Source organism: Pituophis catenifer, unplaced genomic scaffold, assembly GCF_029215685.1.
Source record: "Pituophis catenifer annectens isolate HBS135680 unplaced genomic scaffold, rPitCat1.0.hap2 SCAF_1, whole genome shotgun sequence".
Classification (NCBI taxonomy): domain Eukaryota; kingdom Metazoa; phylum Chordata; class Lepidosauria; order Squamata; family Colubridae; genus Pituophis; species Pituophis catenifer.
This window is the reverse complement of record NW_027256881.1, coordinates 4,244,283-4,262,779: the sequence shown is the minus strand read 5'-3', so window position 1 is coordinate 4,262,779 and position 18,497 is coordinate 4,244,283. Positions and strand designations below refer to the sequence as shown.

Genomic DNA, 18,497 nt, shown 5'->3' with positions numbered 1-18,497 from the left:
AGTTCTGCCCACTCCACCCCACCCCCCCGTGTTATTCTTACCTTTTATTTGGCCCCACCCCCAATCTATTGCTGCCTCCTGAATCCCAGCTGATTGGCTAGAAGGAAAAAAACTGTTTAAACTCTTGCCGCAGGGCATCAAAGGGCTGCCCTACAGCTGATCAGTGTTAAAAGACAGTGTGGTGGTAGACTGATGCCTCCAAAAACAAATGAGTAGACCAGCGCCTGCAAAAATAAATGGGTAGACCAATGACTCCAAAAACAAATGAGTAGACCAGTGCCTGCAAAAATAAATGGGTAGACCAATGCCTCCAAAAACAAATGAGTAGACCAGTGCCTGCAAAAATAAACGGGTAGACCAATGCTTCCAAAAACAAATGAGTAGACCAGTGCCTGCAAAAATAAATGAGTAGACCGGTACAGCTCTGCAAGCAGTTAAAAGCCTGGTAGACCAGTACCTCTGCTAAATCCTAAAGAATTGTCACATGACCATCAAGCCATGCCCACAAAATAAGCCACGCCCACAAAACCGGTAGTAAAGAATTTTAGAACCCACTGATGTGATTGCATTTTGATGGTTGGCAACCGGCCCACATTTATAGCTGTTTGCAGCATCCTGCAGTCACATGAGGTTTCCAGTGGGGGGGAAAAATGCTCATTGCGGACAATTGGAGGCTGGCCAATGTTGGTTATGAGATGGGCGGCTATATAAATGTTATGAATGAATAAATGTGTTCGCTTAAGGAGCATGGCATCCATTTTAAGACCACTGCAAAAAAAATGTCCTAAAAATGTGCCTCGATTTACGACCGCCATTACGTGGAATGGAAATTCCGGGCTCCATTACAATCGTAAGCCGAGGACTGATTGTACTTTCACTACAATGCCCGATACAAAGAGGAAACTGACCGGCCTCTATTTTGGGGGGTGTGGGGTGGAAAACTGACTGCCTGAACTGGAAATCATGATTAAGAGCCAATGCAAGGTGCAACTTTTAATCGCAAAATATACCGCATTTTTCGGACTGTAACACGCACCGGAGTATAAGACGCACCAAGATTTCAAAGAGGAAAACAAGAAAAAAAAATAGTTTTTGGCCTCTGCGCGTCTGGGTTTTGCCCTCCCCGGCCCCCAGGAGTACTTTGCAGGCCTCCCAAACCCTCTGTGTGTCCTGTTTTTGCTAAAAATGGGGACATTTTTTGCAAAAACGGGATGCGTAGAGTTTAGGAGGCCTGCAGAGTGCTCCTGGGGACTGGGGAGGGCAAAAACATGACATATGCGGGGTTTCAAAATGGCTGTATTTGGTGTATAAAACGCACCAACATTTCCACCCTCTTTTGGGGTGAGGGAAGTGGGTTTTTTTTTTTTTTGACAAGTTTTATTGTTTTTTTCCCCCCAATACACACCCACGTATTTTTTGAAATAGAGTATTGACCATATCATATCATATATAATTCATCATATCCAAATATATTTTACTTAGTTAACAGTTTCTGCCAAAGTGTTCTTTTTCCATATTTGTCAATCAAATCTTTTTTTTTTTTTAATTTGATTTATATGCCGCCCTTCTCCGGAGACTCAGGGCGGCTTACAATGTGCTCAGCAATAGCCTTCATCCTTTTGTATATTTATACAAAGTCAGCTTATTGCCCCCACAACTGGGTCCTCAATTTACCTACCTTAGAAAGGATGGAAGGCTGAGTCAACCTTGAGCCTGGCGAGATTCGAACCTGAAGGCAGGCAGCTGGTCTTAATAACAGGGTGCTTTAGACCACTGTACTACCAAGGCTCTTGTTAAAATCTTAATTTTTCTATTTTTATTTTTCTAAACAATATCTTCTTTCACGCTCAAATTCTATTTTTTCTATTCTTAACCATATACATTCTCCTTAATTTTTATTAATTCAATCTTTATCTTAATATATTTAAACATGTTCGGGGATGCCTTTTTTTCTTCCATCTCATCTTTTTTTGTTTTACAGCAATCTTTCTTCTCTTTCTCCTCCTCTCCCTCCCTTCTTTTGTCCTTCCTACCTTCTTCTTCCCGCCTCTCCTATTCCTTCTCTACTTCCCCTTCCTTTCTCCCCCTCCTCCTTTCCTCCCCGCTATCTAAACTTCCCTCCTACTCTTATTCCCCTTTAGAAAAGTGTGTCTTATACTCAGTGGTGGGATTCAGCCAGTTCGCACCTATTCGGGAGAACCAGTTGTTAACTATCTAAGCAGTTCGGAGAACCGGTTGTTGGAAGAAATCTTATTTTGTTTTTTTTCCACTTTACAGGGCTAATCCTGTAAGGAAGGCAGGAAGGAAACATTCTGGTGGTGTTTCTAGTCTAATCTTTATTGCTTCTCTGGTTAACCCTTATTACATTGTAACAGCTAAGGCGAAGCGCCCAGCAACGTGAGTTGGCCATGCCTACACAGTCACATGACCACCGAGCCATGCCTACCCAGCTGGTCATTAGGGCAGAGAACCGGTTGTTAAATTATTTGAATCCCACCACTGTTTATACTCCAAAAAGTACAGTAGTTTTCTCTTGGTTTTTTTTATCCATAGAATCGGCTTGTGATGGGCTGCATAGGGGATTATATAAAGTCAGATCAGGATGCCACAGAGAAAGAAATGGGGCTCTCTTCTCAACTCTTCGTGCCAACGAGAATAAATGCCCTGAGGCCTTGCGACAACCTATTCCACCCTTTTCTTCCAAGAGAAATTCATGAACACAAGACCACACCGCCATCTAGTGGACACGTCACGAATCCTTCCGATCCATCCCGCTAAAAAAAAAAATCTAGCATGAAACCGAGAGGCTGCATCTTTTTTTTGTAATGTGGGTTTTAAAATGCCGTCAGCTCCTGGTGGTTACGGATGAAAAATATAAAAAAGTTTTAAAAAACAACCGGAGGATTAAATGATGCCTTTGCAGTGTAGGAGAAGTGGGCCCCCAAAACAAACTTCCTTCCCACCGTCATTCAGCGGTTTTTCACCCTGAATTTCTGACCTGCAGAGAGATTAAAAACTAGAAAACGGTGACTTCCTTCTGACTTGGCAACTGAAGGCTTTTTTTTAAAAAAAAAATTTTTATTATTTATATGCCGCCCTTCTCCGGAGACTCAGGGCGGCTTACAATGTGCTAAGCAATAGCCTTCATCCTTTTTGTATATTTATACAAAGTCAGCTTATTGCCCTCACAACTGGGTCCTCAATTTACCTACTTTAGAAAGAATGGAAGGCTGAGTCAACCTTGAGCCTTGGCGAGATTCGAACCTGCAGTAATTGCAGGCAGCTGGTCTTAATAACAGGGTGCTTTAGACCACTGTACTACCAAGGCTCCTTCACTGTACTGTACTACCTCCTTCACTACCAAGGCTCCTTCACTGTACTACCAAGGCTTTGCTATAACGGGTGGACTACTTTGACGAAACTTTAGGCCAGAGGTCTTCAAACTTGGCAGCTTTAAAAGACTTGTGGACTTCAATTCCCAGAATTCTCCAGCCAGCATAGCATAGTTGAAGTCCACAAGTCTTAAAGCTGCCAAGTTTGAAGACCTCTGCTATATAGGGATGCTATGCTGGCTGGAGAATTCTGGGAGTTGAAGTCCACAAGTCTTAAAGCTACCAAGTTTAAGGACCCCTGCTTTAGGCATTCGAATACCAGGAAGGTGTTTATTATTATTCAGGCAGGACAAGACGCTCTTCAAATTTTGCAAAAGAGGATGCCAGGTACCCCTAAAGTTCCAAAGTGCAGATAAAGGATAAACAACATGGGGTGAAAATACATCCCAGCAGCCTGGCTGCCCCCGTTTTAGGGCTTCTTCCTCTCTAAGGTGCAGAATTCTTCAGCCGTCTGGAAGTCGTTCTAGGGCAGGAGGTTGGTTGGCTGACTTTCCTGGTTGCAGTCTGTTGCAGTCTCAGACTCTGCGCCTTCTCCTTTGGATGCAGTGATTTTGGGATGGTTATTTCTCTGGTTGCATACGGCATGCAGAAGGATGCCTGAAAGAGGTGGGGAAAAAAAGGGAGGGGGTGGAAGGAAAAAGAGAAAGGAGGGAGGGAGGGAGGGAGAGAGAGAGAAGGAAAGAAGGTGGATAAAGAGAAAGAAGGGAGAGAGGGAGGAAAGAAGGAAGGAAGTGGATAGAATAAAAGATGGGATGGAGGAAGGGAGGTAGAGAGAAGGAATGAAGGTGGATAAAGAGAAAGAAGGGGGAGAGGGAGGGAGGAAAGAAAAGGGAAGATGGTAGATAAAGAGGGAAGGAGGAAGGTAGATAGATAGAAAAAAAGATGAGAGCAGAAGAGAGAAGAAAAGAAAGACAAAAAAGAAGGAAGAGGGAGAGAGGTGGATAGAGAGAAAGAAAGAAGGTGGATAAGGAGGGAGGGAGGAAGGGTAGATAGAAAAAAAGATGGGAGGGAGGGACAGAAGGAAGGAAGGAAGGAGAGAAGGAGGTAGATAGAATAAAAGATGGAGGGAGGGAGGTGGAGAGAAGGAAAGAAGGTGGATAAAGAGAAAGAAGGGAGAGGAAAGGAGGAAAGAAAAGGAAAGATGGTAGATAAAGAAGGAAGGAGGAAGGAAGGAAGATAGAAAAAAAAGAGGAGAGCAGAGGAGAGAAGAAAAGAAAGACAAAAAAAGAAGGAAGAGGGAGGGAGGGAGGTGGATAGAGAGAAGGAAAGAAGGTGGATAAAGAGGGAGGGAGGGAGGAGGGGTAGATAGAAAAAAAGATGGGAGGGAGGGAAGGAAGAAAGGAAGGAAGGAGGGAAGGAGGTGGATAGAATAAAAGATGGAGGGAGGGAGGTGGAGAGAAGGAAAGAAGGGAGATAAAGAGAAAGAAGGGAGAGAGGGAGGGAAGAAGGAAAGAAAAGGAAAGATGGTGGATAAAGAGGGAAGGAGGAAGGAAGGTAGATAGAAAAAAAGATGAGAGAGCAGAGGAGAGGAGAGGAGAGAAGAAAAGAAAGTAGACAAAAAAAGAAGGAAGAGGGAGGGAGGAAGGTGGATAGAGAGAAGGAGAGAAGGTGGATAAAGGGAGGGAGGGAGGGAGGAGGGATAGATAGAAAAAGAGATGGGAGGGAAGGAGAGAAGGAAGGAAGGAAGGAACGAAGTGGATAGAATAAAAGATGGGATGGAGGAAGGAGTCGGAGAGAAGGAATGAAGGTGGATAAAGAGAAAGGGAGAGAGGGAGGGAGGAAAGAAGGAAGGTGAATAAAGAGAAGGAAAGATGGTGGATAAAAAGGGAGGGAGAGAGGAAGGAAGATGGATAGAAAAAAAGATGGAGAGAGGAGCAGAGAAGAAAAGAAAGTAGACAAAAAAAGAAGAGAGAGGGAGGAAGGAAGGTGGATAGAGAGAAGGAAAGAAGGTGGATAAAGAGGAAAGAAGGGAGGGAGAGAGGAAAGAAGGAAATATACAAACATATTAGCTGTTTCCAACCTCTTTTTTCTTCTCTCAGAAGCAAAACACACCAGACCACACGAGAAGGCAAATCCTCTTACCGGCTGCCACTGACACATTTAAGGACTCCACCCCAAATTCCAAATCTCTTCCCGGAGAGATGGTCAACATCCTGTGGCACAGCATTCGTGTCTCTGGAGATAGGCCGTAACCTTCGTTTCCTGTATGCACGTGACAAAAGAAAAATAAATAAAATAGCAACTTAAATCTAGTGTTTCAAAACAGGGATTTATTTATTTTTTTTAGCACGCACGCCTCTGGGCTGGTCCCTCCCTTCTCAAACCTAGGTCCGTTGTGGGGGCAGTGGGTAAGGTCGGACAAGGAGCTGGGAGACCCACATTCGAGGCTCTCTTCAGCCACTGTTGTGGCCCGTCAGCGGCCTGTGCAACTAGTAGCTGATTCAGACAGCGAGGAGGCTGGTGTGGTGCTGCGCCAGTAGCCTGTGCAGCTGGCATTCGAGTCAGACAGTGAGGAGGCTGGAGAAGATGTGGTGCCAGAGGCAGGGATTCAGCCAGGGCCTTCAGAACCTCCAGAAGCTTCCTTAAGTGAAGAGGACGAAGAGGAGGAGCCTTTTCTCGATGCACGGGCACGCAGAGCTGCCAAAAGGCAGGAGTGGTTCCTCAGGAGGAGGTCTCCTCGAGAGTAAGGCTTGGGGCTAATTGGCCACTCCCTTAGCCTATTTAAGGAGGAACGCCAACTGAAGCAATTTGCAGGGAACAACTTCGTTCACTCTCCTTCACGTCCTGGTCTTAGTTCTCTTATCAATTTCCTGCAAATTGCTTCTGGGCATTCTGCCAACCACAGTAAGCTTTCAGTTATTATTCTTTGAATTCTTGGTGGCTGTTAATGCAGTTAATTAACAGCTGTTGTTGTAAAAAACTGGTTTATTTAGTAAACTAAGGTTTGAACGGACTTTGTGTATGCTGCGTTCTTTGGGGTCCATAGCTGGGGCAGAACAGCTGCAGATGTTCACTGGATGTCTTTGAGCCAGTCGGTTTCTTCCAGCCCAGTCTACGGGTACAAGCAGTCCTCGACTTACGACATTCATTTAGTGACCATTCAAAGTTACGTTGGTACTGAAACAAGTGGCTTATGGCCGTTTTCCTCACGGCCATTGCAGCATCCCTTCATAGTCACGTGATCAAAATTCGGGACGCTTGGCAACTGACTCACATTTATGACGGTTGCAGTGTCACACCATCCCCTTTTGCGACCTTCTGACAGGCAAAGTCAATGGGGGCAAAGCCGGATTCACTTAACAACCGTGTTACTACTGGTAACTTTACCAATCGCAATGATTCACTTAACAATTGTGTCAAGAAAGGTCGTAAAACGAGGATGTTACTAAATGAACAACTTCAATGATTCACTTTAACACAGTGTTTCTCAACCTTGGAAGCTTGAACATGGGTGGACTTCAACTCCCAGAATCCCCCAGCCAGCAGCGCTCAGTTGGTGAGTGGTGCTCTACCTAGCCGGACCGGGGGGGGGGAGGCGGGTGTCCGCTGGTGGGCACCAAGTGGTAAGAGGTGCCGGGCAGCTGCTCTCTTGCAAGTGGGGTGGGAGTTTTCAGGCGAGGGGAATGGATGGATGGATGGCAGTGGTGAAATCCAATTTTTTTTTTTTACTACTGGTTCTGTGGGCGTGGCTTGGTGGGCGTGGTGTGGCTTGGTGGGCGTGGCAGGGGAAGGATACTGCAAAATCTCCATTCCCTCCCCACTCCTGGGGGAAGGATATTGCAAAATCTCCATTCCCACCCCACTCTGGGGCCAGCCAGAGGTGGTATTTGCTGGTTCTCTGAACTACTCAAAATTTCCATTACCGGTTCTCCAGAACCTGTCAGAACCTGCTGGATTTCACCCCTGATGGATGGGAGGCGGGCGAGCAGCAAGAACACTGGGGCAGCTCCCGATTAGCTCAGCTGATCTGTGGGTTGCCATTAAGGAGCCCAGCTGCCATTAGCTGACCGGGGAAGGGAAGGCCTGCCTTCTGTGTTGCCCACATCAAACTCTTCACTAGGGCTTATTTTCGGGGGAGGGCGTATATTTACACCCAGCCCAAAAATCAGGCTTGGCCTTATTTTCAGGGCATGTCGTATTTTCGGGGAAACACGGTAGAAACTCTCTTCCTTTCCCCCGATCATTTCAGCAGAGTTACTAGGCCAACATGACAAGTGAAAGTTTAATTAGAGCTTTCGATTGATTAGCAATTAAACTGCCACCCAGCGAAACAAGAGCAGATGCTTCAGTTCAGACCTCTCAGCTCAGAGGAAGAATTTGTTTTAAGAATTAGATGACCAAAAGATGCAGGGAGAAGGGACATTTAAAAAGAATGTGCTAAAGCCATGAACAAAAAAAAAAATGTATAAATATCGTATTTTTCAGATTATAAGACGCACCTAAATTTACAGAAGGAAAACAAGAAAAAAATAGTTTTTGGCCTCCACGCATCGGATTTTCGTCCTACCAGGTACCCAGAATCACTCTGCAGTGTTCCACATGGCTTGTTTTCGCCAAAAATGGGCCCGTTTTGGGGCTCCCAAGCCCTCCGCGCGTTGCATTTTCACCTTCCCAGGCACCCAGAAGCACTTTGCAGTGCTCAGTTTGCCAAAAACGGGCCCTTTTTCACTAAAAATGGCCCACTTTTTCACCTGCAGAGTGCTTCTGGGGGTCGGGGACAGCCAAAACGTGATGCGGGGAGGAATTGGGAGCCCAAAAACAGGCCCATTTTTGATGAAAATGGGCCGTGCAGAGCACTGCAGAGTGCTTCTGGGGCCGGGGAGGGCAAAAATGTGACGCATGGACGATTCAGGAGGCCAAAAATGCCCATATTCCATATATAAGAGGCACCTAAATTTTCACCCACTTTTGGGGGGTGAAGGTGTGTCTTATACTCTGAAAAATACGGTATATAAAATTGTCTTTCTGAAACAATAGCTTCAAATTTAATCACAAGGAAAAAGGAACTGGAAAATTTTGTCCTAAAGAGAATGACTCTAGAAACATTGATGGTAGTGCTCAAAGAGCAACGTCTTGGCTCAACCTACTTCACAGGGATGTTGTTGCAGGGAAGAACAGGAGGCAGGAGAATTAGTATGTTTGCTGCTTTGAGTTGTATAGATAAGAAAGGTAATAATAATAATAATAATAATAATAATAATAATAATAATAATAATAATGAGGAGGAGGAGGAGGAGGAGGAGGAGGAGGAGGAGGAGGAGGAGGAGGAGGAGAAGGAGAGGTGAAGGAGGGAAGGCGAAGGAGGGAAGGAGGAGAGAAGGAAAGGAGGGAGAAGAAGGGAAGGACAGAAGAAAAAGGACAGAAGGAGATAGAAGGAGAAGGAAGGAGACAAGAAGAGAAGGAAGAGAGAAGAAGAGAAAGGAAGGAGAGGGAGAAAAGAAAAGAAAAAGAAAGAAAGAAAGAAGAAGGAAGGAGAAGGAGGAGAGGAGGGGGAAAGGAGAAAAAGAAGAATAAAGGAATGAGGAATGAAGGGGAAGGAGAGAAAGAAGAAAAACAGGAGAAAGGGGGAAGGAGAGAGGGAGAGAAGTGAAAGGAAAGAGAGAGAAAAGAAAGGAGAGGGAAGAAGAGAAAGAGAAGGAGTGAAGGAAAAGGAAGGAGAGAAAAGAGGAGAGGAGAGGAGAGGAGAGGAGAGGAGAGGAGAGGAGAAGAGAAGAGAAGAGAAGAGAAGAGAAGAGAAGAGAAGAGAAGAGAAGAGAAGAGAAGAGAAGAGAAGAGAAGAGAAGAGAAGAGAAGAGAAGAGAAGAGAAGAGAAGAGAAGAGAAGAATTGAAAAATATTCCTCTACACTGTTTCCCATTCATCCAGGATTCAGGGTCTAATTGGTGGCTCTTTTAAAGTTTCACCTTACAGTCTGACTACGATAAAAACACGATCAGATTCCTGATACCTCTCCCAATCTCCCTGCTAACCTGCTGCTCTCTACAGGAGGAATCTCCTTTTCCTTACTGCTGGAAAGCAGTCTTCTCTAGATCTATTTGAACCAACAACAAAAATAAGAATTTTCCCACACCGGAGGGAGGGTGGCAAGGATGGCCTTTCCTTGGCCCTCCTCCCCAACTTCTACTCCATGGGAAAAAAATACCTACCGAGTAACAGTAGGGTGGGTCCAGTCCAGCGAAAGTTGGAGCAAGTGACCATCGGAATGTCTTCCGGAATCTTTCCGTGGCCAACCGTCCCGAGAATTTCCCAGCCTTCTTTGGATTTTGTCTTGAGAGGGGGAGAGAGGAGGGAAAGAGAAAAAAAAAATCACTCAAGTTTCAGATCTGTGTGCGACATTTTGCTTTCTATACACAAAGCTCAATACTTTTGTTTCCTGGAGGGAATAGGGAAAAAAAAATTCCTGGTTGGTTTTTGGTTAAGTCGCTATGCATGCTGCCTTATATAAAATAGCTAATAATCTACAGTTTCCCCCTGAAAATAAGACCCTGTCTTATATTTCTTGAACCCCGAAATAAGCTCTTGGCCTTATTTTTGGGGAGGTCTTATTATTTTGGGGCGCGTGGAGCAAGACGGGGCTTCTCTTGCCGTCTTACCTGATTTCCAGCTCTGTCTCCCTAACCCTAACCAGAGGAAATGGCGGGGATTGGCTGTGCATGCATTTAAATATTTTCGGGGAGGGCTTATTTTCAAGGGGGGGCTTATTTTAGTGCATGTGCTCAAAAGCCTGATTGGGTTTATTATCAGGGAATGTCTTATTTTCGGGGAAACATGGCAGGAAACAAAAAACAAATAAATAAATAAGAATAGTTTGTATTGACTAATCCAATGTTTCTCAACCGTAGCAACTTGAAAGGTGGGTGGACTACAACTCCCAGAATTCCCCAACCACTCAGAGTCACCTTAAGAGGGGAGATGGGTGGCATAAAGATTTAATAATAAATAAATATATGTATGCATAAACTCCCAGAATATCCCAGCCAGCATGCTTGTAGATGGGTGGATTTCTACTCCCAGAATCCCCCAACTGAGCCTGGTGGTGCAGTGGACTAAACTACTGTTAAAGTAGTATTTAGCTGCCAGCTGCCTGCAATTACTGCAAGTTCGAATCTCACCAGGCTCAAGGTTGACTCAGCTTTCCATCCTTCCGAGGTAGGTAAAATGAGGACCCGGATTGTGGGGGCAATAAGCTGACTTTGTATAAAATAGAACACCGCTTAGAGGGGCCCGAAAGCCCTACTAAGCAGGTATATACAAAAGTATGAAGGCTATTGCTTAAAAGCATTGTAAGCCGCCCTGAGTCTCCGGAGAAGGGTGGCATATAAATCAAACTAGTAAATAAATAAATAAACCGGTTGTGAATTTGGCTTTCCTCCTGATTCTTTCAACCCACCCGGTCGAATTTATGCCTGGGGGAAAACTGAGATTTTGAGAACCAGTTAAAAAACAAATCAAAGGGATTTGCACCGTGTTTTCCAATGTGTGTGTGTGTGAGAGAGAGAGAGAGAGAAACGGGGGGTGGGGGGGAAGAGAGACAAAAGAAAGAGGGATGGAGAAAAAGAGGGGGAGTGAGAGGGAGTAGAGAGAGAGAAATAGAGAGGAAGTGAGAGAGAGAGAGGGAGAAAGAGAGGAAGGGAAAGAAAGAAAGAGGGGGCAAGAGAGATACAAAAAGAAAGGGATGGAAGAGAGAGGGAGAAAGAGAAACAGTGCAGGGGAAAGAGAGACAAAAAGAAAGAGGGATGGAGAAAGAGAGGAAGAGAGAGTGGGGAAGAGAGAAAGAAAGAGAAGGGGATGGAGAATGGGAATGAAAGACAAAGTGAAAGAGAGAGGGAGAAAGAGAGAGGAGAGGAAGGGAGAGAAAGAAAGAGGGGGAAGAGAGATACAAAAAGAAAGGGACAGAGAAAGAGAGAGGAAGAGAGAGGAGGCAAGAGAGATACAAAAAGAAAGGGAGGGAAGAGAGAGGGAAAAAGAGAAAGTGCAGGGGGAAGAGGGACAAAAAGAAAGAGGGATGGAGAGAGAGGAGGAAGAGAGAGGAAGAGAGTGGGATGGAGAATGGGAGTGAAAGACAGAGGGAAAGAGAGAGGGAAAAAGAGAGAGGAGAGGAAGGGAGAGAAAGAGAGGGGGGAAAGAGAGATACAAAAAGAAAGGGACAGAGAAAGAGAGAGGAAGAGAGAGGAGGCAAGAGAAATACAAAAAGAAAGGGAGGGAAGAGAGAGGGAAAAAAAGAAAGTGCAGGGGGAAGAGAGACAAAAAGAAAGAGGGATGGAGAGAGAGGAGGAAGAGAGAGGAAGAGAGGGGGATGGAGAATGGGAGTGAAAGACAAAGTGAAAGAGAGAGGGAGAAAGAGAGAGGAGAGGAAGGGAGAGAAAGAGAGAGGGGGAAGAGAGATACAAAAAGAAAGGGACAGAGAAAGAGAGAGGAAGAGAGAGGAGGCAAGAGAGATACAAAAAGAAAGGGAGGGAAGAGAGAGGGAAAAAGAGAAACAGTGCAGGGGGAAGAGAGACAAAAAGAAAGAGGGATGGAAAGAGAGGAGGAAGAGAGGGGGATGGAGAATGGGAGTGAAAGACAGAGGGAAAGAGAGAGGGAAAAAGAGAGAGGAGAGGAAGGGAGAGAAAGAGAGGGGGGAAAGAGAGATACAAAAAGAAAGGGACAGAGAAAGAGAGAGGAAGAAAGAGGAGGCAAGAGAGATACAAAAAGAAAGGGAGGGAAGAGAGAGGGAAAGAGAAACAGTGCAGGGGGAAGAGAGACAAAAAGAAAGAGGGATGGAGAAAGAGAGGAAGAGAGAGGAAGAAAGGGAGGGAAGAGAGAGGGAAAAAGAGAAACAGTGCAGGGGGAAGAGAGACAAAAAGAAAGAGGGATGGAAAGAGAGGAGGAAGAGAGGGGGATGGAGAATGGGAGTGAAAGACAGAGGGAAAGAGAGAGGGAAAAAGAGAGAGGAGAGGAAGGGAGAGAAAGAGAGGGGGGAAAGAGAGATACAAAAAGAAAGGGACAGAGGAAGAGAGAGGAAGAGAGAGGAGGCAAGAGAGATACAAAAAGAAAGGGAGGGAAGAGAGAGGGAAAGAGAAACAGTGCAGGAGGAAGAGAGACAAAAAGAAAGAGGGATGGAGAAAGAGAGGAAGAGAGAGGAAGAAAGAGAGGGGAAGAGAGAGGGGGGAGAGAGAGGAAGAGAGAGGAAGAGAGAGGAAGAGAGGGGGATGGAGAATGGGAGTGAAAGACAGAGGGAAAGAGAGAGGGAAAAAGAGAGAGGAGAGGAAGGGAGAGAAAGAGAGAGGGGGCAAGAGAGATACAAAAAGGATGGAGAGAGAGAAAGAAAGAGAGAGAGGGATTGTTTCCAACTGTTGCCCAATGCTGCCATCTCACGGCCGTTTGTTGTATTAAAAGCAACTGGTACTCAAGCCGTCCTTGATTTATGACCACAATTGAGCCCAACATTTTTGTTACTAAGTGAAACACGTGTTAAGTGAGTTTTTTGTCCCGTTAATTTTTAGCAATTATTTGGCACTGCGGATAAACAACTCAAACTGGGTGCGGTTGAGAATGATTAAGGACAGGAGGATTAGTACCTTAAGGAGATCTTGAACATCATCAGTGCTAAATACATCAAAAACTTCCATGACGCCCGAGCTGGCTTTGCTGACAACGGGCGTCAGGGAGCAGCTGCAAATAGAAAAGCCACAGTTTAGGGGGGAAAAAAACCTCGAAAAGGATGACAAAACTTCACAATTACCGGTATTTCAAAAGCCACAAATTACAAAAACACTCACACCTCAGGAGAACAAAAATGGCAAAAATCCCAACCCTAATCTGGTTGTTACAGGTTCAGTGAGAGATATCACAGAGTTACAAGGCATGCGATCCACAGTGTCACACACATACAAAGCGATTGCATTCTTCTTTTTAGTGGTAGGCTATTACTGGAGATGGAGGCTCCTTTGCTGATTCTCAGAGCTAGTTATAGAATATAGAATATCAGAGTTAGAAGGGACCTTGGAGGTCTTCTAGTCCAACCCCCTGCCCAGGCAGGAAACCCTACACCACTTCAGACAAATGGTTATCCAACATCTTCTTAAAAACTTCCAGTGTTGGAGCATTCACAACTTCTGGAGGCAAGTTGTTCAATGTATTAATTGTTCTAACTGTTAGGAAATTTCTCCTATAAATGTAGCTATAAATGCAATCTGGTTGCCAGCATCCAATTCAGTCACGTGACTGCAAAGGGGAAAGACTTGTTGGAACTTCAAATCCAAGTTGTACGTAGCCCCTAGCTAGGTCTGTCAGAACTTCGAACGGCCACTAAATGGCCAGTCCTAACTTGAGGACTACCTGTATTTGAAGGGCCATCGCCAGATAATGAAATCAGCCATCCTGAACCTGTTACCCTCCAAAGGCTGGGACAGCCACTAAGCGAGTACAGAAATGCTATGCAGGGATATTTATTCATTCATTCGTTTATTTATTATTTTATCCCGCCTTTATTACTTTATTACTTTTATAGGTAACACAAGGAGACGAATATCCCTAACACTCCTTCTTCCTCCCATTTTTCCCCACAACAACCCTGTGAGGTGAACTGGGCTGAGAGAGAATGACTAGCCAAAGTCGCCCAGCCAGCATTCGTGCCTAGGACTAGAACTCTCACCATCTCCTGGTGATTGGCCCAAAGTCACCCAGCTGGCTTTCATACCTAAAGTGGGACTAGAACTCACCATCTCCTGGTGATTGGTCCAAAGTCACCCAGCTGGCTTTCATGGCTGAGATGGGACTAGAACTCACACTCTCCTAGTGATTGGCCCAAAGTCACCCAGCTGGCTTTCTTGCCCAAGGCGGGACTAGAATTCACCACCTCCTAATAATTGGCTCAAAGTCACCTAGCTGGTTTTCATGCCTAAGGCGAGACTAGAATTCACCAACTCCTGGTGATTGGCCCAAAGTCACCCAGCTGGCTTTCATGGCTAAGGCAGGACTAGAACTCACAGTCTCCTGGTTTCCAGGCCAGCATCTTAACCACTTCACTGAACTGACTCTCTTTTGTTCAACATTTTGTTAAATAATTATTCAACCAATATTGCTTTTTCCAGTCCGAAAAAGACCGTCTCACCTGTTCCTTTCACTCATCACAATCCCGTCAACCCCTAGGAAGTGCGCCGTCCGCAGGACTGCCCCCAAATTCATGGGATCGTGTATCCCCTCCAAAACCAGCCAGATGCACTGCGACCCCTTGCCCACCGGGGCTCGGTGGAGTGGCCCTTCCTGCCATGCCAGGGAGCGAAGAGGGGAGGTTTCCAAGCATACTCCCTGATGGACGCCCCCTTTACAAAGGGCATCTAAGATCTTCCTGTGGACCTTTTTCACCGGGATCCCATGTTCCTCGGCGTACTGGGAGAATTTTTCTGCCCCCGGAGTTGTCCTGTCTCGGCTCGCTTTGAGGAAGAGCTGGAAAAACGTCCGCTTGGACCGTCCAAGGGCCAAGGAGCAGGGAGCTGTCCCAAACAAAATATCCGAGTCTTTATTCCTTTCCGGGAGATGAAGACTTCTCTGCGGCTTTTTATGCTTGGAGACAAAATCGTCATTTCTCAGGTTCTGGAATTCTTCCTTAATGGTGGACGGTGCAGCTTTGGTGCGGAATTTTGGGAAGGGTTTATTCTGAAAGACATCAGCATGGCGGTTGTTTTTCTCGTGGGGACGCGGTGCGGAGTTCAACCGGTGAGTTTCCTCAAGTTTTGACGTTTCCGGGGAACGACCAGATTGCAAAGCTGCGATTTCTTGGTTGCTGACTTCCTGGAGAGGCTGATCTTCCAACAGCGGCGGTTTCTTCCACGCGGAGAAGTAGCGGGTGTTCTTAAAAGGAGTGGGGAGATGAATGACAAAGGGCAACTTGGCCGCTTTTCGGAAGCCGGCGTTAAAGGCATGGAGAGGGTTCATTCTACTTCTACTTCTTCATGGGTAACCTTAAGAAAAGAAGTGGAATATATATACACTATTATTCCCCTCTTATTTCTATCTCTATTTTAACTTTTTTTAATGTTACCATAATATTCAATTTCTTTTCTTTTTCATCTTTCACCTGCTTTGTTATTCATGTTTCCCTTATTTAGCTCTTCATGTCTATTTATATTAAAGTTTCATTGTTCAGTGTTTCAACATACACTTCTAGTACCAATCACTATCATTTAAACATATAGAGTAAATCTAATCCTGTTCTTTTCAACCATGCAATCCGTGTAATTCTACCATTAATACACATGCTTACATTAAAATATATTCTTCCATTATCTAATCCCCCATTAATTTTATCATTTCACTGCTAATCATAAGATTTGTATGCATGTTTAATAATACCATCATTCAATCTCTAATTTCCCATACTTCATTCTTATTCGTAATTCCCATATTTCACTCTTCGTTATCTATTTATATTAAAGTATTATCCTAATGTCTATCACACTACATACAAAATAATTATCCAGTCTATATAGTTCTAATTATTAATACACATGTTTTTGTTAAAATATGTTCCAGGAGGATCTTTTTCTCTCTTTTTTCTATCCATCATCTCTTGCCTGGGCAAGGGCAAAAGCGAAATGTTTTCAATGGGGAAAAAAAATCAAGAAAGTCTTTGGAAAAAACACTTTTGGGACAGCAGATGAAAAGGAATAGACTGAATGGAAGATGTGAAAAAGGGTTGCATGCACACAAATACATACACACACACACAGGAAATCCTCCTCCCAACCTGGCCAACATAAACCCTTAAGCCAAAATATTTTCCCTACTAAATTGCCATCGCTTCCCCATTACATGAGAATATTAGCTCAAGCTTGTGTGCACACACGCACAGCTAGGAGTACCAAAGCCTATGCTTCCCAGAATATGGGGTTGATGTATCCTGGAGTCTGAGGCATATAGGGAGCATCAGGCTGCATGGGCCTCAGTCATAGTCAGGGAAAAGTTTCAAGATGCACCCAAAAGAGTTTAGGGAAGGAAGAATGAAATGTGGTTTATATCAGCATTTTTCAATCTCGGCCCCTTTAAGAATGCATGGACTTCAACTCCCAGAATGCCAAGCCAGCATGGACTCTATGACCGACCACGTAGATACTGCCCTACTGTGCACATTTTTGCTGGCATTTTTTTCTTTTGCAAAGTCCTAAATATGTGTTCACCGTTTACCTGCTCCTCTCTCCGATCCAAAAATTCAAGAGTTTCAACAACTTCTCGGCTCCACGTGGGTTGAATGAACTTCCGGGTTCAGGAAGGAACGCTCGTTTCCCGATCATAGAGTTCTCTCACGGAGATCATAGAGCGGCAACCGGAAGGAGGACTTTGTTTTGTTTTTGTTTTTTGGTGCCCCCTGTTGGCGGAGGATTAAGCGGCTGGATGCTCTTTGTTAGAAACCTTGAGCTTGATTGAGTGGCTGGGGATGATGGGGGTTGTAGTGATAGCTGCGGGAGGGCAGTCGGTTGGGTGGGATCTGGGAAGGCTGGGTGGATAGAGAATTTTGTGGGTGCACATGACTGTGGAAAGGTAGTCAGGGTAGTCCTTGACCTACGACCACAATTGAGCCCAAAATTTATGTTAATAAGCGAGATAGTTCTTAAGTGAGTTTTGTCTCACTTTGCGACCTTTCTTGCCACAGTTATGAAGTGAATCACTGCAGCGGCTAAGTTAGTGGAGGTTTTTAAGAATAGACACCAGACAGTCAGGGCCGGATTTAGATGAAAAGAGGCCCTAGGCTATTCCACTTATGAGGCCCTTTCACCAGTGGTGGGATTCAATTTTTTTAACAATAGGTTCTGTGGGCGTGGCTTAGTTGGGGGTGTGGCTTGGCAATCATGTGACTGGGTGGGCGTGGATAGCTGGTCACGTGACTGTGTAGGCGTGGCTAGCTCGTCATGTGACCGGGTGGGCGTGGCTATGTGCATAGGGACTACTCAGAGGGCTGAAAAAAGTCATTTCTGACAAGGCCTCGCACTTTTGACCGGTCCTCACACTTATGACCATCCTCACATTTATGCTCATGCAGCTTTCTTAACAACCATGTCACTCATTTCACAACTGCTTCTCTTCACCATGGTGACAAGATAGGGCAAAAACGTAAAATGTGAGGACAGTCGTAAGTTTGAGGACTGGTCAAAAGTGCGAGGACCAGTCAAAAATAACTTTTTCAGCCCTCTGAGTAGTCCAAATGCACAAAAGGACTACCCAGAGGGCTGAAAAAAGTGATTTCTGACAGGTCCTCGCACTTATGACTGGTCATCATTTATGCCCATTGTAGCATTCTTAACAACCATGTCACTCATTTCACATTTCCCATTGTTTGCACGTACCTTTTTTGGTGAGGAAAAAGAAAAGAATTCTGCCTGCCTAATTTTCCAACCTTGCAGCAACAGCAAAGCAGTTTCACTTTCGTTTCTCAGCATAGCTAGGGGGAAAAAAATCAGCACTCTTTGCAAGGAAGCAGAAGAGCCCTGAGCAAAACAGCTGAGACAAATCAGCTGAGAGCCGGGAGGCCAATTAGCCTATGCTGAAGCTCCGTGGGCCAATAAAATTACAAAAAAAACACCGAACCCTTTGTTAAATTGCTGGCTCCCCCGCCCCTCGCCCACCACTATTTATTGGCAATAAATAGTGGTGCGGAGGGGCGGGGCAAGCCAGCAATTTAACAAAGGGTTCGGCTGCACCACTGGCTCTAGGGCGGCCCTTTGAAGCCCCGCGGCAAGAATTTGAAGTTTTTTTTCCCTCTAGCCATCGGAGGCAACAATAGATTGGGAGTGGGCGGGGTAAGAGAACGGCAGAGAGGGAGGGTGAGTGAAGGCGTGGAAGCTGCTTTCTCCATCCTGCTCTCTTGCATCCGGAGCCCCACGTGGATCCCAGGCAGCAGAACTCAGGCTAGGGAAGGGGTGGGCGATTGTGGCTCTTTTACAACCTGTGGCCTTCAACTCCCAGAATTCCTGAGACAGCCAAGCTGTCTCAGGAATTCTGGAAGTTGAAGTCCACAGGTTGTAAAAGAGCCACAATTGCCTACCCCTGGCTACGGTAGGCTGGTGCCGTGCGGGTGGGAGGCGAGGGGCGGGCGAGCCAGCAATTTAACAAACGGTTCGGCCGAACC

General features: G+C 45.3%; 1 protein-coding gene across 2 annotated transcripts; it reads right to left on the bottom strand.

Moving 5' to 3' along the window:
- Positions 1–3,204: 3,204 nt before the first annotated feature.
- On the bottom strand, positions 3,205–16,632 carry MRM1 (mitochondrial rRNA methyltransferase 1). Of its 2 annotated transcripts, none has more exons than XM_070945217.1 (6): positions 16,559–16,632; positions 14,487–15,336; positions 12,952–13,045; positions 9,538–9,658; positions 5,475–5,594; positions 3,205–3,989 (listed from the first exon to the last, which is right to left on the bottom strand). In XM_070945217.1, exons 2-6 carry the CDS (start codon positions 15,308–15,310, stop codon positions 3,856–3,858), a joined length of 1,293 nt encoding a protein of 430 aa, XP_070801318.1. In that variant the 5' UTR covers positions 15,311–15,336; positions 16,559–16,632; the 3' UTR covers positions 3,205–3,855. The 2 variants fall into 2 exon arrangements, with proteins under 2 accessions (XP_070801318.1, XP_070801327.1); XM_070945226.1 differs by lacking the exon at positions 16,559–16,632 and adding an exon at positions 16,237–16,306.
- Between the last annotated feature and the right edge of the window lie 1,865 nt (positions 16,633–18,497).

What these genes read in the sequence shown, in the direction of transcription:
- MRM1 (XM_070945217.1), bottom strand. Translation starts at nt 15,310, where the DNA reads ATGAACCCTCTCCATGCCTTTAACGCCGGCTTCCGAAAAGCGGCCAAG. An exon ending in ATGTTCAAGATCTCCTTAAG is followed by an intron (nt 9,659 to 12,951) that starts GTACTAATCCTC and finishes CCCCCTCTCAAG; the next exon opens with ACAAAATCCAAAGAAGGCTG. An exon ending in AAATGTGTCAGTGGCAGCCG is followed by an intron (nt 3,990 to 5,474) that starts GTAAGAGGATTT and finishes CACCTCTTTCAG; the next exon opens with GCATCCTTCTGCATGCCGTA.